At 49.1% G+C, this 22,898-nt stretch overlaps 1 protein-coding gene and 1 non-coding gene across 2 annotated transcripts in view; both read left to right on the forward strand.

Moving 5' to 3' along the window:
- Positions 1-22,898, forward strand: part of GRIK4 (glutamate ionotropic receptor kainate type subunit 4) — a 387,595-nt gene that overhangs the window by 335,939 nt on the left and 28,758 nt on the right. Inside the window, 1 exon segment of the mRNA XM_074356846.1 lies at positions 11,500-11,613. Coding sequence (XP_074212947.1) covers positions 11,500-11,613 — 114 coding nt within the window.
- On the forward strand, positions 16,651-16,807 carry LOC123611933 (U1 spliceosomal RNA). The gene has a single exon (XR_006719050.1). It is a non-coding gene; the product is annotated as a U1 spliceosomal RNA (small nuclear RNA).

The raw sequence follows: 22,898 nt of genomic DNA on the forward strand, positions 1-22,898 counted from the left end.
ACGAGGATGCAGAATTCAAGCCTCCCAGCGTGTCTGCGTCCCTGGCAGCTGCCAGAACCAAAACTCTCAGGGCTGTTTCCTTTTCATGTCTCAACTATATAAACACTGTATGACATCTATAATACATATTAGTTTTCCAATCATGGGTTTTTTTTTTTTGTATTCTGTTTAAAATCTATCTGATGTTTTTGAAACAATCATTTTTTTTTAAAATAGAGTTGATACTTTGACTTGCAACAACAAGAAATAAAATAATAGCATACTTCTGTAGCATTTCCTCCTCCAGGCACTGATCTAAGTGCTTTTCATATATTAATTCACTTAGTCATCACAACATACCTATGAAGTACGCATTATTACTGTCTCCCAACTTTCCAGATGAGGAAACTGAGGTACAGAGAGGTTGCCTAAGAGTCTGTGGCTGGTGAGTGGCGAGGCTGGCCACAGAGCATGTCCTCTTAGCTGAAATATTGCTGCACAGTTGCTCCCCCAGCTCAGAGTCAAGGTGAGAAACTAGCATGAACTGAGCTCTGTCGATTGAAAGAAAAATAAAAGAGCACAACTTAAAAATTGAGAATTATGTTTTATTTGGCAGACTCTCTGAGGACTTAAGCCCAGAAGACAGCCTCTCAGATAGCTCTGAGGGACTCCCTCCAAAGAGGTAAGGGAGGAGCCAGGATATACAGGAGTTTTTGCAACAAAGACCAGGTTGTCGGAACATCAAAAGATGACTGTTAATTAAAGAAAACCAGGTATCTTGAGTTAAGGAATTTAGGGCTTTTCTGTGTATGGGAAGATGCAAGCCTGGGCTGTGGGAATCGTTCCTTTGATGTGCACCTTAGCTATCTCGGCATCTAATGTCCTGTGCTTTCCCTCCTGAGTCCCCTCAGGCTGCACCACCGGGGGCGCTGCAGGGGCCGATGGCTTGGTGGCTGCAACATCCTTTGTGTACTGATATGGCAGGCGATATTTTTCATTCGCAGCTCCTTTGATTCTTCTATTCATTCATTTGGTTGTGCCTTCCCTCAGTTTGGTACCCACCACGTGCCAGGCACTGTTCTAGGCTCCGGAGAGATGTGTGGACCCAGCAAACAGCAGGTTCCTGCCTCCCGGAGCTTGTTTTGCAGACAGACAATACTCAAGAAGATGAATAAATGAACAAGAGCATTGTAGATGGTGATTTTTGCTGTGAAGAGAAAACCCAGGATAATTACACAGAGAGCGTCAGGGAGAGGCGTCTGTTAGATGGGCGCTTGGGGAAGGCCACTCTGAGATCTGAACAGCGTGAATCAGCTGGCCTCGCCAAGGCCAGGGCTGGGCGGAGCAGGGAGAGGAGAGAGTAAATGTGAAGATTCCAAGGTGCAGGTGAACCGGTCGTGTTTGAGGAGCAGGATGAAGGCCAGTGTGGCTGGGGAGTGGTGCGTGGGAGGCCATGACAGCGCCTGGTGGTCCAGAACCACCATCAGCAAACTGGGAAGTGTCTCTGGGTTCTTTTCCTGGGATCCGTGCACACCCAAGGGTCTGGGGATAGCATCAAGAGAGAACAGAAACTTAGAAGGGAAAAATTTACATTTTTTCCTAAATTCAAATTGAAATGTACTATTTCCTTCGGTTCTGAATGCAGGCAACAACTATCATGATTAACCATGCTTGTGACCTTGTCACCAATGGTGCCATTTGAGTGTCGCTATTTGACCCACCTCTGGCTCTTGTCACTGCATCACAATTATGTGATTATGTATTACGTAGTACAGTCATATGATACAGCAAATGTAATAAACATTTTAAGCCATTTTTAAACAAGGGGTTAACAGACTTCCCCAGAGGTCTCACCCACTAATGAGGTCCATGGCATTAAAAAAAAAAGGATAAAAAGGCAATATAGAGAATGCCTTAGCTTTCAAACACCCCTCCGGCTGCAGTTGGAAGGGGAGGTTGTCAGGGGCAGGACTAACCCTGAGCTCCATCTACACGGGTTACTGGATTTAATCCTCACAATGATCATAAGAAATAGGCATGATTTTGCCCATTTTCGAGGCAGGGAAACTGAAGCGCAGACGTCAGGTAATTTTCGCAGCTGAAAATGGCAGAGCTGGGATTCAGACATAGATCTGTCTGACCCCAGAGGGGCAAGAGGGTCCATGGCCAGGGATGGGAGCTTGTGACAGAAGTCAAAGGTCAGCAGCATCTGCCTGACCTCCTGACCCAGCTTGGACTCGTGCCGCATGACCTTACCCACAAATGAATTGTCAATCCTTCTTTCCTTAGGCCTGTTTCTTGTCTAAAATCTGCCCACATAGGCCAATTACGCAGCCCTGAGCTAAGCCAACTAAATATTTCATGGGGATTTTAATTTAACTCTAAGGAAATTCATCCAACCCTGAGAGTAGGCTGTCACCTCGAGAAGTAGCATCAGGGAGCCCTTGGACCTGCGAACAACACTGCTGCTTCCCCAGGAATGCTGACGCTCCTCTGGGCTCCATCCAGGGAGCACAGGTAAATCCCACAGGCTGGGGCTCCGACGGGCTCGAACAGGCTCTGAGCAGGGCCTCCCCCTGAACAGGGAGCAGGCTGGTCTGAGTGTGTGTGTGTGTGTGTGTGTGTGTGTGTGTGTGTGTTCTCATCACAGGCGACTAACTGGCTTCCACTCCTAGTCCCTGTCCTTGTACCTAGAAGTGGTGGGATTGACATCCAGTCTCCCCAGTGAGCAAGGTCACTGCACACTTTGCAGGTGCCGTGTGACCCCAGCCCGCGGCGGGTGGAGGGGAAGTCCCCCCGCTTGTGCAGCAGGCAGGAGAGCAGCTGGGCGCCTTCCCGAGGCCTGTTATTAGGGAGTCTAAATGATGGTTCCTGCCGGCGCCGGAGCAGGAGCCCGAGCCAGGAGTGGGAGTGAGCTCCCCGGCGCCTTCAGATCCCATGGCCTCTCAGCGTGGTGACCCCTGTGAATCACTGCAGGTTCTCTGGGCCGCTCACTAGGTGGGGGCAGAGGAAGGAGGGAGAAAGGCACCCAGCAGGTAAATGGATCGAAAGTCAGGAAGTGAGCAGATGATCTAACTTGAAATGGGCTGAGCTGCAGATGTTAATCGGCGCAGCAGGAGAAGACTGCGGGGCCGGCGCAAACCTGGAAGCCAGTGTTTTGTCTTCTGGCCGCCTGGCTCTGGCTGGGCCTGTCCTCACCATCCAGCTCTTTCCTGGGGTGTAATTAATGCCCCTTTGCTGACTTCCACCCTCACTGTGGGGTGTGGGGCCCATTCCTCTTCTGCCTGGGCTCCCTGTGTAACCCTGCCCGTGAAGTTACAGGAACCCGCCTGTGGAGTGGCAAGGAGGGGAAGGGAGCCCTCTAGTGGGGATTCAGGGCTGGAGACTGAGGTGGTGTATGTGACCGTATCCGGAGCACGACCTCAATCTGGTTATAATGACCCAGCTGCCTGACAAAATCTCTCCTGCCTGCAGACTCGTCAGAAATCAGCCTGATTCTGCTGTCAGCAAGAGAGGGCCAGAGGTGAGGGTCGTCCTCCTCTACCCTGCCCTGCTGGCTGCACTGGCTGTTAGTTAGAGACTTACTGTGTGTCCACTTTGGAAAAGTCACCGTGAACAGTGCAACCTGAGTAAGGAAGCAGTCCTGAGAATCTGTACATCTGAAGCTAGCTTTCTGTGTATCCTAGCTGTGTGTACTTGAGCAAATTACTAACCTCTCTGGGCCTCAGTTGCTTTGTCTGTTAAATGGAGCCATTGGCAACTTGGAAATACTATATATGTTAAGTTTTTTGAAGACCTGGCCGCTGCCAGGCCACAACTACAACAAAAATAGTAAGAGGTAACATGTATTGAGAATTAATCTGTGCCAGGCATAGACTTTGCATGAGTTGCTCACTTAATTCCTCTAGAGGTTCCATGAGGTGGGATCTGTTGCTGTGCTCACTTTATGGATGAAGAAATTAGGGCACAGAGAAGGTAAGACCTCTCCCAAGGTCACGCAGCAATTAGCAGAGTTAAGAGCGTGAGCCCAGGCCCCCTGTTCCAATGCAAGGCACATGCCTCCTGAGCGGTGTAACCAGTGTCTTATCTCCTTCGGCGATTGAGAGGAGGGAGGGCTTGTCCCCGAGAAGACGATAGGGAAGTTTTTGCGGAGGAGGTGAACTGTGAATGGACCTTGGAGAGTAGAGTTCTCATTGGCTATTCCAGGGCGGAGCGGTGGCTTCGCTAGCGCTACAGCTGTAGGAAAGTGCAAGGTGTGTAAGAGGCAGCTGAGCCCGCCTGGCTGCAGGGGCTTTGCTGGGAAATGAGGCTGAACTCAGAGAAGGGGGCCGACCGTGAGGGCCTGACTCCCGGGCTGGGCTTTGGAGGAGTGGGGATCATGGATAATTTTTCAAGCGGGAGGTCAGGGAGGAGCGGAGATCAAGATGGGGGAGTAGAAGGATGTGGAGCTCACCTCCCCCACCAAACACATGGAGAGGGAGGGTGGGTGCAGTCGTCATGAGGTAAAAGTGAATTTTGTTAGAAAAGGAATATTAATAACCACCATTTATTATGGACCTACTAGATGCCAGGTACTGTGCTTTGTGCACTGTATGTATTATCTCATTTACCCTCATAACAGCCCTGGATTGGGGATTATTACCCCCATTTTACAGATGGGATAAGTAAGCTTGGAGAGGATGTGAAACCTACCCATGGTCACACAGTAACCGGAGGGCTGGGATTTGAGCCCAGTTTGGTTTGGTGGCAAAGAAGCAGGCCAATGTAGTCACAAGAAACAGCAGGTTGAGGGAGGGAGAGCTGTGTTCTTGACATTGGCCTCATTCAGGAGGGCCAGGCGGGGGCTGGAGAGAGTGGTCAGCTAGGAGGTTCAGCAAGATACAAGCTAGAAAGTATCCCGTAGAATTTATAACTAACCAGCTGGAGTGACGTTGGTGAAATGGTGGCGTAGACACCAGATTGCCTTTAGTGGAGGAAATGGCAAAGAAGTGAGGATAAAAATGAGGATGGCTGTTTCTTGCTTCTCTTCAGTCTTTTGAATTCACTAGAGCCAATTAAATTTGTTTCGGGTTCAGGATGCAGTCTCTGAAGCCAAGTAGCTCAGGTTTGAATCCTGGCTCTGCCACTCACTTGCTGTGCAACCTTGGGCAAGTTTCATAACCTCTCTGTGCCTCAGTTTTTTGATCTGTAATGTGGGGGTGATGATAGTAACCTACCTCATAAAGGTATTGTGAGCACTGAGTGAAACATCACATATGAACTGTTTAGTTACTAAATTGACACAGGAAGGGCTAGAGGTGGTATAACACGTTAGGACTGCAAATCTGATCCTGCTTGAAATACGTCAAGGCCCTTCAATTGCTCTTCAAGGTATTGCATCTTCTGCCTGTCTCTCCAGCTTCATCTTACAGCCCGCTCCCCAGTCCCATGTGCCCTAGACACTCTGGCCTTTGTCTAGCCCCTGGAATACACTAAGCTCCCCCCGCCACCTCAGGACCTTTGCATGTGCTGTCCCTTCTATTGCAGGTGCCCACCCCAGGCCTTCTCACTGGTAATTCCTGTTCAAGTAACTGAGTCTCATCTTGGGAACACTCCCACAGACCTCCCAGACTCTGTCAACCCCCTGTTCTACCTTCCATAGTGCTGCAGATGACTCCTTTGTAACACTTATTTCAGCTATAATTTACAGATGTTTTTCTTCAACAATCCAATGACTGCCTGCCTCCTCCACTGGACTGTAAGCTCTTTTCCATCAGGGACCACACCTGTGTTTGCTCACCCCTGTGTCCCAGCACCTTACACACTGCCTGGAGCAAGGCGGAGAGTCAGCAAAGAGTGTTGAGGGGATGCTGAGCATTAAAGAGGAAGGGCTTGCTGGGGAGGGGCAGTGGGTTCTGCCTACCTTGAGATCCCACACTCAAGGGCAGAGCCCATGACACAGTGCCTACCAGGGTCCCGATGAGCTCTGTGGCTCCACGTCCCCCTCCACACCGATCTTCCACCACAGCTGACATGTTGTTATCCCTCCCCGGGAAGCCAGTCTTGGTCTTGGAGCTCTGTCCTATCTGGGTATTTACGAGTAATGTCTCCCTGCTCTCACCGCCTCAGGCCTGGCCTTGCTTGGAATTCTGTAAGCCTTTCCAATATACAGGGGATCTCCAGAGACAACTACCTTGGAATGAAGGCTTCCAGGAATGCTCAGGACAGCCTTATTCTCTGTAGCATTTTCTCATTACAACTGTAGCCTCCCAAAGCTTTCCAGAGTTAAGTAACACAATTACAGAGTTAAATAAATGACAGCACAGAATGTGAGGCACTGTGGGGCCTGAGTAGCAGGTGTAACAAGATCTGGGCGAATGTGACTGGCAAAGGAGTAGAGGCTGCCGGCCTCCCCCGGGGGCAGGAGCCCAGGGGACTGGGAGGCGGGGCAGGAGGAGGTGGAGGGGTGGAAGAAAGCCAGAGAGAAAAGGTCTGGAAGCTGATCAGAGACAGCACAGTGGATCCAAGGATTCCAAGGAAGCTGGGAGGTCATTAATCTGCTGTCCCTTGAGGAGAATCACATAACCAGGAAGAGGTGGTGGAGAATGCCTGCGCTTGGTTTCCAAGCTGGGTGTCAGGTTTTCCTGGAGTTTCCCCAGTGATAGGACAGTGTGAGGCCTCAGAGGGTCCTTACGTGGAGCTTCAGAGATGGGCAGTCACACCAGAGAAGCACCCTGTGTCAGTACAGCTGTGCACCTGTCCCAGGTCACCTAGGAAAAGGGGCCAAATGTCCAGAGATCTCCGCCTACATGGAGGTAGAACAGGCCTGGCTGCCCCCGCCCCCCAGGCATTCCCACAGCTCACCCTGGGTTAAGATGTTGTCTCCAGAAGCCCCTGTTGAGATTATCATCCTCGGCAAGTTCATCAGCATCACACCATCATCATTATCATCCTAACAGCAAACGTTTATCAGGTACTTATTTCCACCCAGGTCCCATGCTCAGCATTTACAAGCATCGTCTCATTCACTTTCTTAGCAGTTCTAAGAGGTGGGTACAATTATTATTATCCCCACTTTACGGATGAGCAAACTGAGGTTTGGAGAGGTTAAATGACTTTTGCCCAAGGTCACGCAGCAAGTAAGTAACAGAGTCCAGACAGGTCTGTCCCACACTGAAAGCTAAGTCTCAGCCACTCTCTCTACTGCCTTCACAGTCCCTGAGAGGCATGGCAGGACCCCACAGTGTGCACAGTTTATAGGCCTCTTGCAAACCCATCATCTCTCTTAACTCTCATGTAATATTGATTGGCAGTTGTCCATTGTATGGCCTGGTAAACTGAGTCCCAGGGTAAGGAGTCACTATGGACACATGGTCAGCAAAAGGCAGAACCTGGTCTTCAGACCTGCCCCATCCTCTCATTACCTGGGCTGCCTGTGAGGGAGGAGCTCAGTGAGGATGGGGCAGGACCAAGGCAGCGGAAGGTCTGCCCCTGGTGCTGAGGTGCTACTGAGGGGAGGGGATTGAATTTTGCCCAAAAGTGAGCAGTAGGAGTCTAAAAGAGGAGGAAAAGGAGACAGGGAGAGCTTTGCCCCTTCAGATCTTTCAGGATCTGGTGCTACCGGCAGAAGCCTCCCTGGTGGGATTCTCAGGGAAGCACAGGGTGGGAACAGCAGGCTCAGGCAGGCTTCCTCCCAGCCAGTCCCCAGGTCCCAGGAGGAGAGCAGCGGCCACCTCGAGCCTTCAGCCCACCCTGATAGCGATGGTGGCAGGCGGCTGACCTGTGTTAAAACCCAGGAGGCCAAAGATTGTATGTTTTAGAAGTCACCCCCAGGCTGCCTCCAACCTGCCCTCTCCTTATAAATTCCACAACAGCTAGGAGATAAAAGAGAGCATCTCTCAGAGGCAGAACCCTAAGCTCTTCAAAGAACACTTTCAATCAAAAATGGGGAGAGGAGAGAGGTCTTTCTTTCTAAGGAAATGTATTTATACACCCCTGTGCATGTGTGCTCATGTGCACATGCACACACACACACACACACACACACACCCGCCAGGAACGTGGTGATGCCCACAGAGCTCTCTGCCTGTCCCCTTTTCCCGGTCCTCTTCCCTTCTCTGGCTCCAGGGGTCTCACCCTTTTCTGGATTCCCAGCCCCCAGGCTTACACTTCCAGACCTGCTCTCTCCAGGTGGCGTTGTACCTTCCTGACCTGTCCTGACTTCCCGGCCCCGGGCGCCTGTCAGCTGCTGCTCCTGAATGGTCTGATAAACACCTTCTTCCTCCACTTCTCTGAAGCATCGGATTCTGGGACTGCCATCAGCTTCTTGAGCAAATAGGGGCCAGTTAAACTAAACTCCTCCTCTCCTGGCCCCGCAAAAGGAAAGCCTGGGATTTTAGGGCTGGGAGGGAGCTTGGGGGGCATCTGGTTGAACCCCTTCATTTTACAGTGGAGGAAACTAACACCCAGAGAGTAGAATAACATGCCCAAGGTCACGGTGAGTTTGTGGCCCAGCTGTGACGAGAGCCAGGTCTTCTGGCATCCTGTCCATGGTTCTTTCCACTAAGAGCACAGCCCTCCCCAACAAGTGGCCGGAGATGCAGAAGAGCTCGGATGAGCCATCATCCTGCCCACGAATCCCTCAGTTTCGAGCATTTTTGCAGTCCCAGCCCTCTTGGTTGGTACTTTGGTTTCATGACACATTATCTCCTCATCTAAGACTGCTTTACTGCATGATGTCTTTCTAACGAAGGCAAAATAAAGGCACGTGTGCCTTTTGGACTAACCTGATCCCACGAGGTTGTGGCAGATACCCCTGGGAGCATTGAGGCCAAGGTACGTGATTACTGTTCTCTGCTGAATCAGTGAAATATGAAAAACAACCACCACAAAACCTGTATGGTTTCTTCTAGCTTCTCATCCCTGCTTCCCTGCCTCCCCTGCCGCCAGCTTACTCTTGAGTGGGGACAAAGGAAAGAGAGACAGGCTGGGGACAAGGGGGCAGCAGTGCCCTCAGGAGGCAGTCTTTCTGTTTGGCCCAGTTTGGGGAAGTGTCTGTTTGTGAATTAGGCAGAAGCACCCTGTTGGGGCCGACGCTCCCTCTGGCTGTGTGGTCATTCTGTTCGTACCCAGGGAAGCACCCTCCTGGGATGCCGTCCATTTCCAGCTTTCTCTCCATATGGAATTGTTTTAACCATAATGTCCTTGCTGGCCAACTTCTATAAACTTGTGAAATGATTTCCAAATTTCAATCCAAAGTCTGCCCTCTTGGAAAGAAAGCTATGTGGGAGGAAAAGAACCTTGAGGATAGAGTCGTTGACTTTGGTTGCTTGTATCTATTTTATTTAATGACCAGAGAAAGGACAGGATGCTGTGTTTACCTCTTGTCCATCTTGTCAGTTTTTATTTTCCAAATCTTTTCTTCAGTTCTTTCATTCCAACCCATTTAACTCTTCCCCCCTCCTCCCAAAGCCCATGCAGGGCTTGGCTGCCGACTGGCTGTAAACCGCCCCCAGCACGGAACCGGCCTTGCGCCTGCGCCTTTGTCGTGGATTTCTGTCCCTTTACGCCTGTGCTCTCGAGCTGAACGGAAGTCAGTGCCGCCATCACCAAGGGGCTGAGGCTCTGAAAGGCCCAGACAGCCATCTAAAGAGCCCCCCAAAGGAAGGCACTACTAATCTTCTAATCACACCTCACTCTCTCCCCAGGAGTTGAGTCACTTGACAGCCACCATCAACACTCTCTTGGAGAAATACAGAAGGAGCGCAACGAGTCATTCACATTTTTCATTTTTTATTAAAAATCTCTTGCATCTGCACTCTAGTCTCTTTTAAGCCTGGCCTCACTCTGTAAGGTCCCAAGTTGTTAACCTACGCTGGATCGCGTGGCTGCTGTAGCGTGAATTGAGAGTGGAGGACTGGGGTTGAGATGGAGAAGAAACTGACCTTTGCCAATGGGTGTGTCCTTCTTTACACAAATCTTACATCCCCTTGTGTGTAAAACGGTGGGCAGCATCTCTCCCTACTTCCTTTGCAAAGATTTGGGAAGAATCCTGTGTGTGTGTGTGTGTGTGTGTGAGAGTGTGTGTGTGTGTGTGTGTGTGTGTGTGTGTGTGTGTGTGTGTGTGTACTCATTCAGAGCTGATTGGCCTTTTTGTAGGTTGCTGGACACCCTGCTTTTCCTCATTTCTTTCTTCACCTTTTGTATCAACTGATCCGCCAGAATTAGGAGTTAAGCTAAAATGTAAACCGCAAGGGAGGCCAGCCCAAGACACATGCCCAGGTTATAAAACATGGTTCTGAAATATCGGTGTAAGTCAGGAATGCTGAGGCAGCTGGTTACAAATCCAGATTCCAGGCCCTTCCCACCAGACTCTGAACCAGGAAGTCTGGGATGAGGCTCAGGAATTCACATTTCAATAAGCCCTACAGGTGATTCCGACGCGGTTAGCCTTGGACTACATTTTGAGAATCCCTGTTAGGGAGTTTCTGGGGATGATCCTAGCACTGTCTTAACCCCACATCCTTAGTTTACAGATGAGATTAAGGAAGCCCAGACAAATGAGGTGACTAGCCTAGGTTGGTTAATTAGTTAGTTAGTTAGTTAATGCAGAGCATGGCCAGGACTGAACGCCAGCTCTGGGCCTTTCCCACTGCTCCATGTATAGGGGAACAGACCAATAGAAGTGAGCTTGCTTTGCAACAGGATGGATTGAAGTTAGACACAAGGAAGAACTTCCGGACAGAGAGGAGTATTGAAGAAGCCAATAGTATCTCCTTTCCCAGAGGGCCTTCACTCAGGACAGGCTCTCCTGAGATGCGGGCGCTTGGGGTGCACGGTGGAGGCAAAGAAAGGAAGGAAACATCTTCAGGACAGACGCCGGTGATTTTGCATGAAAATGATGAGAGGCTTTTCTTTTAGTTCTGCCAGATTTTTACGCTTGACAGCAGCATAAGCGGCCAGCGGTCCAGGAGGCCTGAGGTGTAGTCCTGGCTCTGACAGGGACAAGCTTAGCGATGCTGGGCCACTTGCTCAATTTCCTGGTCACCGTGGGGCCAATGGGGTTGCATCAGATTGCCTCTCATTTCTGTGCTTCCATCATTTTTCTCTTTCATTGTAAAGCCCGTCACCAGAGTGTACCCACTACAGGGTCATGGTGAAGTTTTGTTGACTGAACCAATTAATAAGTTGAATTTTAAAAAACTGCTCCATATTGAGTATCCAGAAGTTCTATCTGCCAGTTTTCCCTGCCTGGGGCATTCTGAACAGTCTGAACAGTCTGTAGTGATGCCCTGTTTTTATAACTTATCTATTTGAAGGGGTCTAACCGCAAATGAACGCGAGTTACAGCTTCCACAGCCATGTCCTTTGATGCGGGATCACTCAGATCTGGGCGATGCCGTGGCTGCTTGGGGTCACTCCCCAAGCAGAGAAGCCAGGCCAGAGCAACATCTCCCCATCAGTGACAGCCTCTGGTCACAAGTCCCCGTGCCACCTTCTCATGCGGCCACCCCGCTGACGGTCCCTCTCTGTTCCTTTCAGAAAGCAGATCTGGCCGTGGCAGGCCTCACCATTACGGCTGAACGGGAGAAGGTGATTGATTTCTCAAAGCCATTCATGACTCTGGGAATTAGCATTCTTTACCGAGTTCATATGGTAAGAGATTTATTTTATAAGCATTTATGGCATTAAAGTTATTTGCATGCAAACACTGAGTTATATGGTAATAATGAATGACTCACAGAAATATTTAGATTTCAAGACTTAAATGCAAATGTGCTGGGCTATTTTTTCCCCCATCAGCTGCAGAGACTTGCAAACAGGAAGAATGGAAAAGTCACACTTGTGGGCTTTCCAATAAAAACTGCTTTTGCCTCACTCAATAGGGATGGCCAAGAACGATTGTTCAACCCTTTGTTCACAGTGTGTCGGCGACTGGTCCCGTGGGTCACTCTGCTTCCTCTAGGGGGTGGGTCCCTAGCCCAGAAAAGTCACCCCGGCGTTCTCAAGGACTTCACCAACTTTGAGGTCCACCTCTGTTCACTCTGAGCATCGGACCTGGTGAGGCATTGCAGACTCCCTCTCCTGATGATCTGTTCTGGGAAAGAAGGAGCAGATAATCTAATGTCACTTCTACCTGGCCTGTCCCCTCTTCTGCATCCTTACAAAAAAAAAAAAAAAAGACTTCTCTGGTTAGGTTGGTTAGAGTTAGTACAAACAGTGTGAAAACGGGTTTGTGAAAGGTCACTGAAGGGCAGCAGAGGGTGGGTGTGAAGGCACAGTCTCCTGGCTGGTGGCAGGGAGCGTCGGGACAGTAACCCTGGCTGTGCCTCGTCCAAACTGGCTCTCAGGGCACGGCTAGTACGTGGATTTCCCCAACGCCCTAGGCACCGTAGGCATTCAGGGTCATGCTAACCTGGCGTATTCGAGTACACACCCTGGCGCCGTCAGGCTGCCCATCAGGGAAGGAACCAAGAGGTCACCCCACGTGCCTGCTGAAGATGTGACCCTCCAGCTTCTGACCCCTTCCCAGCTTCAGATCTCCACCCTGGAGAAAGGGGATTATCTGTAGCCTGGCAGCTGCTAGCGCATCGGGAACTGTGGCCTGTGTCTCTGGGAGGAAGGTCTCTTGGTCACAGAGCCCACCCAAGCAGCTCGGAAGAGCACTGTCCTGTACTGGGCCTCAGTGTCCATCAGGATCACTGCCCGGCCTGGGAAAGGAGGCAGATCATCTGGAAGAAGAGACAGCATCAGAATCCCAAGCTCCCCGGGCTAAGACAGAACGAGATGTGAGGATTTGGTCATGGCTGACGCTGTAACTGATGTGTCTGTCTTGTGAATTAAGGGGCATTGGATCCCTTCTCCTCTCTTTCCCATGATGATGACCGCTCCCATTCACTGAGCATCTCTTATGTGCCAGACGCCCTTTCAGGCCCCTGTGATGCGGGCTGCTGTTATGGGTCGAATTGTGTCCCCTCTAAAGCTGTGTTGAAGTGCTAACCCCCAGGACCTTATTTGGAAATAGGTTCTTTGCAGATAGAATCAAGTTAAGATGAAGTCATGCTGGAAGAGGGGCTGCTAATCCAATGACTGGTGTCTTTATAAAAAGAGGGAAATTTGGGCACAGACACAGGGGAGAAGCCCCTGTGAATTTGGGGCAGATTGGAGTAATCATCTACAAGCCAGGAAGTGCCAAGGATTGCCAGCCACCCAGGAACTCACAGAGAAAAGGAAGGACCCTCCCCTAAAGCCTTGGAGAGAGCGTGGCCCTGCTGACACCTTGATGTGGAACCTCACGCCTCCAGACCTGGGAGACGATACGTCGCTGTCGTGGCAAGTCCCCCGGTTGGTGGTACTTGTTCTGGCAGCCCTAGTAATCGAATGCAGTCATGTTGTTCTTATTTTATTTGTTTTTCATTTATTTTTAGTGGCGGTACCAGGAATCGAACCCAGGACCTTGTGCGTGCTAAGCACACGCTCTACCACTGAGCTATACCTGCCCCTTCTTGTTCTTATCTTTGAAATGGGGAACAGTGGCAGTCAGTTCTAAAAATGTGGACAAGGCCACACATCACTAAAAGAAAGAGCAGCGTTCAAACCCAGGAGAGGTGTGATGCGAGCCTGTGCGCCCTCCGTGACACCAGGCTGCCACCCCCACCTGGTGGCTTTTGTAACACATGTCCTGTAAGTCAGGCGTTCTGTGCCCCATCCTGAGTTGGCCCTCAGGGCTATTCTTTGAGGGAAGAGGGAAGGAGTGATAATTCCCATCTTGCAGAGGAGGAGACCAAGGTCACACCTGGAGCTGCCCCAGGGCTGGGCCTGGAATCCAGGTTGCCTGACTCTCAGACAGTGTTCTTGTCATTGTTATAGCTGTTGCTACCCCTGAGCCAGCTTTCCAGCCAGCACTGTTTCTGGAGCTCACCTCACCCTCCTCCCACAGCTGAGCTCCAAGGAAGGATCCAAAAGAAATGGAAACACACAGCCTTTCTCCAAACTAGACTCCTGTGGCTAGGCCAAATGACTATAGGCTCTGGCCGTGATTTCTCCATTAAGGCCCGGGAACTAGCGCCCCACCCATGGCCTGATGGACCCAGAGGAGCCACATAGGTGGAGGCACCTGACCCCATGTGTTTCCAGCGCCTTCGGCTGGGCTGCTCTCACCACCCAGAATATCACCACTGTCCTGAATATCAACTTTGGTCAGAACCAAACTCCAATTCACCAATCCTCTGAACATCCTTAATTGGATCATTAGCCAAACGTTTTCCATCCTCTGCAAACCTATGGCTGTATGACTTCCCCTGCATTAGTTCCGGGATGTGAAGTTTTATGTGTCTGCTTGGCTAGGCTACAGGGCCCGGATGTTTGGCCAACCCCTAGCCTAGACGTGGCTGTGAGGGTATTTTGTAGATGTGATTGAGTAAAGGACATCAAGTAAAGGAGATGACCTTTGTTAATGTGGGTGAGCCTCAGCCAGTTAAAGGCCTTACGTGCAAAAACAGGTTTCCCCAAAGCAAAGGAATTCTATATCAAGACTGTCACTAGAAGTCCTGTCTGACTTTCCAGTCTGCCCTGCAGGTTTGGACCTACCAGCTCTCACAATCACATGAGTCGATTCCTTGAGATAAATCTCTTTACACACACACACACACACACACACACTCACACACACACACACACACACACTCACACACACACTCACACACACACACACACACACACTCTCACACACCCCCTACTGGTTCGCTCTGTCTCTCTGGAGAACCCTAACCCGTACAGGTCCCCTCTCTGGTCAGGATTCCTCCCCCTCCCTCGCTCCCTACTGAGTGTGTCACATGGCTGCTCAGATCTGATTTCTAACAGGAGGCCAAGCTGAGTGAAAACTGAGTGCTGGCGTGAACAGCTTACACTGAGCGGAACTGACAGTTTATGCATTTATTCGACAAATATTTATTGAGTGCACTCTGTGTGCGAGGCAGAATGCTTAGAAAGTATCAAAGAACGAGCTGGGGAGAGAACTAGTCTGAATCGACCAAACCAGAGGAAACCTGGTGAGAAAAAGCCTGAGATGAACTTCGCAGAATCAGAAACAAAAGAGGTATCAGAGGGAACAGCTAACACCAGAGGGGAGCCCGGCAGAGGTCACTGTGAGAGCCTGAATCCAAAACCACGTAGAGACGCTTCCTCTTAATACAACAGTGTTACGTCAATGGAATTAACGTTGAATGCTGGATGTTTATTCTTTTGCGAATTTTCTCTAATTGATAGTTTTCTGTGAGTAAAAGTATGGTTCATTTAATTTCATTTATAATCCATCATGATCTAGAATCTTAGTCCTACAATTGAGGTCACCTGAGTCGTGTGTGCTTGTTACCAAAAGGTGAGCATCTGGTGGTAATCAAACCTGTGTGCAAAAGTGCAAATGGTTAACCCAAAGTATAAATGCCTAGTTAGAAACCCCTGCAAAACCCTCCAAAATAACCCATGGTGGCAGGTTTGTCTCTAAAGTCTAAAGATGACCAGAAACAATTTGTGAATTTCCAGCAATCTAAGATTATCCATGTTCCTTCACGAATATGGATCATCATGAGGTGATTATAGGACATTTTCCTTTCTCCCAACCTTGGGGTATAATCTCTGTTTCTGCTCACGTATCTCCAGGATCAAAATCAGATGAATACTTTGCTCTTTTGACCTCTGCTCCCTGCCACTCAGAGGCTGCCTACGGATTCTGGCTTTGGCATTTGTTTCCATTGATCCCTCCTGCTTATTAAAACTTTCTCTGTTCCTAGCGTCCAAGTCACCGTTTTCTCCTGCTGTTCCTCCTACGTGCCTGATTATTGCCTTCTCCATCATTCCTGTTGATTCCTCTCTGTCTGTCCCTTAAATGTCTGTGGCCCTTTTCTGTTCTCACTCTCGCAGCTCTGCCTGGATAATCTCACCTGTTCCCAAATCTGTCAGCCTAACCCTGACTGCTCCCCTGAATTTCAGAAGCACATTTTAAACACATTACTAAGACCTCCCCATCTGGGTGCCTCACAGACACCTCAGAAATAGTGTCGCAAACTGCACTCAGTACGTTTCTCCCTCCTCTCCTCCACCCTGTCTCCAATAACGGCATCTCCATCCAGCCCCCTGAGCTGACCTTCACTTCTCTTTCCTTGCACGCCGAGTCGGTCAGCTCATGTCCCAAAGAGTCCTCACACGCGCTGTCCACCCCCACTTAACCACGCTGGTTTAGGTTCTCTCTCTCTGACCTGAACTGCCGCCATTCTGGTGGCCTGTATCTTCCTAGAGGGCCGAGTGCTTCTCATCCGTGACTGTATCCCCATCAAAGAGCCACGGTCATTTTAAGCATCCATCAAAAATCAGTACAGTGACAATCATGGACTCTGGAGCCAGACTGCCTGGGTTTATTCTCAGAGCTGAGCTCACTGGCTGCAGGTCACATGTGTCTCAGTTTCTTCATCTGTAAAAACAGGTCGTCATGCACACTTAATGAGGATACGCACTTCCAACAGCGCCTGGCCCATGCACAATAAAGTGTTTGTCATTACATTTAATAAATGTATGTGAATTGCTCCCTACTGCAGTCCATCCTCCATCCATCCTGCAGCCTGAGAGTTATTTTTGTTATTCATTCATTTTTACAAATGCAGTCATATCCACGTCTGATTTAAAATCACTCACAGAACACTTACCTGACAAGGGGAGATACCATGATCACAAAGGTGGTTTTCCCAGGGCAACGCTTAGCCATCACACTTGGGGTGTGCTGACCCGTGATTTCCCCAAATGTGGGCAATTTGACTGCACCGTTTGTGATAGTGGGGGACTGCGTTTACACTTAAAAAAGAATCATTCATTGGCTGCTCATCACTTATGAGAAAAAGCCCAGCCTTCTCAGCACGGAGAATAAAGCCCGCGTCTCCTGCCCCACCTCCAGTCCTTTGCTGCAGGCGCCGTCCCACTGCATTGCTCTCTTCTTTTCCTGTCACGTCAGCCTCTTCCCATCTCCTTACCTAGGTTCATGCTCACCTTCTTGCCCCTCAACCGTCTAACAAGCTAGTCCTTCGCCTTTAATACCCAGCTCAAATGTCACCCGTTATATATGACCCCTCTAGAGGGAGCTGGTTGCTTTTTTCTCTGAGCGCCACCCTCTGCCTGTACCCATGTTGTAGTGTTTATACGCCATGGTACCTTAGTCTCTGTTTATCTCTCTCCCCCTAAGTAGATCCCAGTGGGATATACACTGAGGAGAAGGTACAGTCTTCTCAGACCATGAATTTTTATGATATGATTTTTGGTATGGAAAATGTCATCGTCCTAAATGTGCCGTATTTACTTGATAAGCACAGAAGGAAGAAAAGAAGAGAGGGAGGGAGAAAGGAAGGGAGGGAGGGAAGGAGGCAGGGAGGGGGGCAGTGAGCACCACTTACCTTGTGGCTCATGGTTGGGCAGCACTGAGCCCCAGGACCCTGGCCTCTGTCGGGTGGGCCAGTATTCCAGGCAGCAGGATGAGTGACCCAAATACAGGTCTTGTTTTCTTTCTGGCCTTTACCCATTGGTCTTGAGAACAAAAAGTGAGAGGAGGCAGATGTTTGGGGTGGCTCAGATACATCTTCTTCCCAGGCCTGGCCTTGCCTGCCACCTGGACTCATTGCTCTCTCCCTCCCTGATGCCTGCAGACTCCACCTACAGCATGTCATCCACCTGAGAAGGCGTTGATGTCCCTGGCTGCGGCCAGATGAGCTTCCAGGCCAGGCATAGAAGGTTCGGCCTTTAGAATCTGACGTGTCCCCTGGTACTCCAAAGATGAGAGGCAAATGACAGGACATCTGAAGTTCAAGACTCTCTTGATTTCTTTGACATATTAGCTCATTTCCTCTTACCGAGAAATTCAGTATTTAGCTTAGCAGTATAACCCCATGGGCATTTTGCACTGCAGGGTTTTATAGAATTGATGCATTTTGCAGTCTAGAATTTTATAGAATTGATACATCCTGTAAGCACTCAAATATCCATGAATGGAAGAGAGAAGTGCATAGAAAAAGAAAAACATTCGTATTTGACATTAGAATATGTCATGTAGTTTTCTCTCTTTCTTTTTTTACTGCAGTGGCAATTTGATGTTTTGCTCATATTAATGTTAAAGTAGGTTTGTATTCCTCGAGCACACACTGATTGTTGGAGCAAGGCCTCATCATTCTGTGCCAGGAGCCAACCTGGGACTTGACATTTGGCATATGTAGCCCCCAGATAGATAATCCAGTTTAAAAAGTTCAGTGTTGATACATTCAAGGAGGTTGGGTTTGTGGTCACGATACCTGTATGTTGACTGACGTCTCTCTGGCATCTCTTTCTGTATGAAGTACTTTCACATGCAGTCTCTGGTTTAATACAGCCATCCCTGAGGCAGAGAGTAGGATTCTGAGGCCAGCGGTAGCTAGTGGTGCAGTGGAAAGAGAAAAGACAGTGCGGTGGAGGAAGTGGCATGGAACCCAGGTTTCCAGTCTCCGAGCCCATGTGCTTCCAATGATCTATTTCTAGATGTAATAGGTGTATGCCTCTGGGTCAAGGACATGTGTCAGGGGATCTTTCAAGATCCTGTCTAATCTGAGGATACTGTCTTTGATTCCATCTAGAGTCCTAAGCCAGCCAGAGCATCTAAGGCTCCCTTGAAAATGTGAGTTTACTGTTTTTCCCCTACCATATCTTTCTCCACCTTTGATTAACAAATGTGAAAGCTTCATACTCTGTCCTTTTTCTCTTCTTAACTCTTGGCTAGAATCTTCTCTCTAAAGGAAGAAAAAATTTAAAAGCAGACAGTGATTAAAAAGTGAGCAAGAAATAAATGTCAGCTTTAAACTAATGCCTGGCGTTTTTGCTGGAAGTATTACTCGTTTTCCAAGAAGGTCTGTTTCCATCTCAGGAAGATTGTCTAGGAAAATGGAGAACAATGCTAAGTAAACCAGTGAATCATTTCTAATACTGCTTAATACTCTGTTCTAAGGAAACAGAATGAATCGAGTTCCGTTCCTTAAAGCTAAGTAAGATGATAGCCCATATAATGGAAATACGGTTCCTGGAATGCATAATCATGTTAATATTCGTTATTTGTTGGGTGCTCCTCTCTCGAGATGCTCACGGTGTTTCATCAACATGACTTTAGTAATTCTCACATTCCCCCTTCGTGCTGGTCGTGGTATCCCATCTTCTGGAAGCAGAAAACGGCACCCAGAGAAGCAGAGTGGCTCACCTGGGATCACTCAGCCAGCCAAGGTCAGGGCCAGGTTGAGAACGTAGGTCTTCTCGTGACAGATGTCCAATCAGTGAAGTGAGACTGGATATGGCAGCCTCTGGGTTAAATGGGCAACAAGCCCATCTGGGTGTTTTTCGTGGAGATGAACTCATTGCTTACTTCTTTTTTCCCTCTTGGAGTCAGAGGTGAGAAGTGCATGCTGAACCAAAATATCTTCAAGACAATCCATCGCAGACACACTGAGGGAGGTTACCCATGGGTCCCTGGGGGCCGGGGGGAGTGGATAGGAAGAAATCACTCCTTTTGCTTCTTCCAGAAGGAGTCATGGAGACTGTCTCTCTTATCTCTTTCTTCAGCCCTGAAGTATGTTTTACTGACCATTGATGAAAACTGGGCGTGGAAAGAAACCATTCTATAAACTGCGCTTTGGTTCTAAAGACTGGCAAAACCACATGGGGGTCATGACAAGCCCTTGTCTTGGCTCTGCTGGGGAAGGGCGTGGGTTCAGGAAAGGAAGAGCTGGCGTCTCTAGTGCGTGTGTAGGAGGTGGTGACGAGGGTACACAGGGGAAACCCCCACATCTGGCCCACTCTGTCTGCGACTCCTTTAGGAAGGCGGAGGCGGAACTGAGTTCCAAAGCTTGCAATCCCCAGCTTCTAAGAGCCATCCTTCCGGAGGGGAGCCTGGTATTACCCTAATGGCTCCCTTGGGGAGCCCTGGGGAACCCTCGTGATTCATGTATTATAACCCGTACAAACTCTAGGAGTTATGGAAAGTGGCTGTGGCCAGATGGCAGTCTCCCCACGAGCATCTTGAGTGTGTGTTACTGTAGGAAAGAAAATAGCGTTTCTTGTCCATTGAGAGAGCAGCAGTGTAAGAGGAGGTTCCCTCCTTTGTCACACTACCGCCCTCCTGCACCCCATTCACAGCTACCATCAGACAGAGGGGGAGCAAACACTTAAATATCCCTTGCTGTGTGTTAAGACAACCCATTTTATTATTACCGCATGTTACAGAAGAGGAAGTGAGGGCCCAGTGAGGTTAAGTAACTTGCCCAGGGTCACATAACTGTAAGTGGTACAGCCAGGATTCCAGCCTGGACCACCTGACTCCAGGGTCTTGTGTTTTAATTCACTCCCTGTCCCGCATGACCTGGCTCTGGTGTCCTTGCGCATTTGGCTCCAGATTCTGGGAGAGCAATTACTTTCTTACAATAATGTCATTTCTTCCAGTACACATAGAATGCAGTATCAGTGAGTGAACAGATTTTTTTTTTCAAGGAAAAGAGGAAATTTCAGCATGCAAAAGGAGATTAGCGTCACTTTGCAGCTCCACGGGGAGCTCCACTGCTCCCACACAAAGGGCCTCACCACAAGGGGGATTGTGGTCACTTGGTGACCAGCCCAGTCTCTCCCATCAGACAGCATCAGTGAAGCTGGCCCTGAATGTGGTCAGTCTTAAGCACAGTACAAAAGTCAAGGAACCAGTTCTAATGTGGGTGCCCTCTAACTTTTCAGTCCCATCTACAGGGCTTGACCTGTCCTAGACATTTGAGGCGTAGACGACATATAACCAGTTATCTACCTTCAGAATGGCTGTATTCACCAGAAGGAACCAGCCCAACTTGCAGTCAACGGAGACATGTATAAATCAGTACATATGTTCATAAATACAACAGAGTCACAACAAATGATGATGGGTATAAATAAATAACGTTTTAGAGTTCTTTAAGGGGGTGAGATAGAGCAGGCTGGGACTCTGTTGGCACTGCAGAGAAGGCGTGGGATTAATTAGGGAGTTTATTGGAGCAAGTTGCAAAGATTAAAAGGAGAGGAAGATGTGCTACAGATGCTGCTTGAAAGAAGGAGAGCGAGGCATCCCTAGGCCCAGCTTGACGAATGAGCTCCAGAGAAATTGAAGTCATCACCAATGATTTGAGCAAAGCACTTAACCTCCCTGGGTCCCAGATTTTCCATCTGTCAGTATGGAAAACTGAGTATTGACATCAAGAGAATGTAGTGAAGCAGTTTGAGTGCTTCAGAAGAAAAGTGTCTCCAGTATGTATGTATCCTTTGGGTTAAGGAAAATCTGTTATTTGGAAGGAATGCCTGTGCCGTGTGACACCTGATTTGCTCCAAGCACCACTGACTTGGACGTCTTTTGGGAAGGAAGCAATCTAAAGCATCCACATAGAAAAGATGGTAGGCGTCCAGAGCCTTGCAAGGAACTTACTTCTCTTTGGCATCAGAAAAACAGCCTGGGCTCAGCCCAAACCCAGGCTGTGTGAGCCCAGACCCAAATCTCAAATGACTGCCCATTCCTTGCTCTCCTGGTTGGCGTCAGTCAATCACAAGTGGAATCAGATGTCGCCTTGCCAACGTGACTGATATGTTTCCAGTGGAGCTCTGTTTATGTCTTGATCCTTGTTTGTGTGATGCTCTATGTTTTACAACTTGAGTCTCCAGGAATTTTTCCCATGGCTGTGCATCATTGCTTATCACCCATAACCAAATATGGCAGCTTTAAATAGGGCTGTCATTTCCCTCAATTTCACTCGTTGTGATAGAATCAGGTATAGATTTCTGACACTGAGCATCTAATGGGGTTTCAGATTCAGAAAGCAACAATAAAAGATTTTTTTTTTCTCCTGGATATCTCTCAATTGAGAGACACCGAGTGAAACAGCCGTGAGTGACAGGTGTAGAGTTCATGTACGTTTGCCCAGAGAAACTCGGGGGTATAGACGTACCCCAAGAGTGGCCCAAGCTAGTGATTTCTGCTCTAGCAGGTGTGTAGGCATGATGGCTCCTCTGTCCCCTGCTGGTCTCTGTGTGTGGGTTCTGCACTGTGCCTTCCCGTGTCTGCCACTGGTTCTTAGGATGATGGCGAAGTTATGGTTACCTGGTGATGGATGCGGGAATATGACTAACTGGGGACCCCGATTCTGCTGCTCTTGAGTTCTTCTTCCTGTTAGAGGATGTACATAGTGCCAGGACCAGACATGCTCGAGTGGTCTTCTCCCCATTTCTCCCCTGTTCCCTCGGTTCCCGTGCTTTGTCCCTCAGGTTGTTTTATTTTCCCCGTAAATCACCTAAGTGTCCTCTGCAGCTCAAGCATGAATGCACATGAGGCAGAGAACTTGCAATTGGTATCAAAGGGAAGTTCCCTGGTTGGTTGAAGCCCAATTGGGAGAGAAAGCCAGTTTCAGACAGGCCACCCAAGAGGTCATTGTCACACTGATAAAGGGCTGCAAGGCCGCAGAGCAGGTGCCCCATCGGCAGAGGGTAAGCTATTGACTTCTTCACTCTGCACCCTCTGGGCTGCGCCCCCAAGTGGGAGTGTAAAACTGCACCCCAAGTGCTTCGGGAATGTGCCTGCTGGCTTGCCGAGAAGGGATGGAAAGCCCACCAGAAGAGAAGTTGAATACTGTGTGAATACAGTGAGGCCGTGCAGAGCTATCTCCCCCAGCCCCACCCCTACCTTAGATGCTGTGGTGGGACCAGTTATGGTTACCTCGAGTTTCTCAGCATGGTCTCCATGGTCTAGCTGCCTGCGGATAACAAAAGCCCAGAAAGCTGGTGGAGATCAGCTTAGTATTGGCGTAGGTAGTTCCCCTTCATGTTTCTGGAGACCCCAGTGTAAAAATGACATACTTTGATACTGACAGGAGTTTGTGCCG

The sequence above is a fragment of the Camelus bactrianus genome, chromosome 33 (genome assembly GCF_048773025.1).
Source record: "Camelus bactrianus isolate YW-2024 breed Bactrian camel chromosome 33, ASM4877302v1, whole genome shotgun sequence".
Lineage (NCBI taxonomy): Eukaryota > Metazoa > Chordata > Mammalia > Artiodactyla > Camelidae > Camelus > Camelus bactrianus.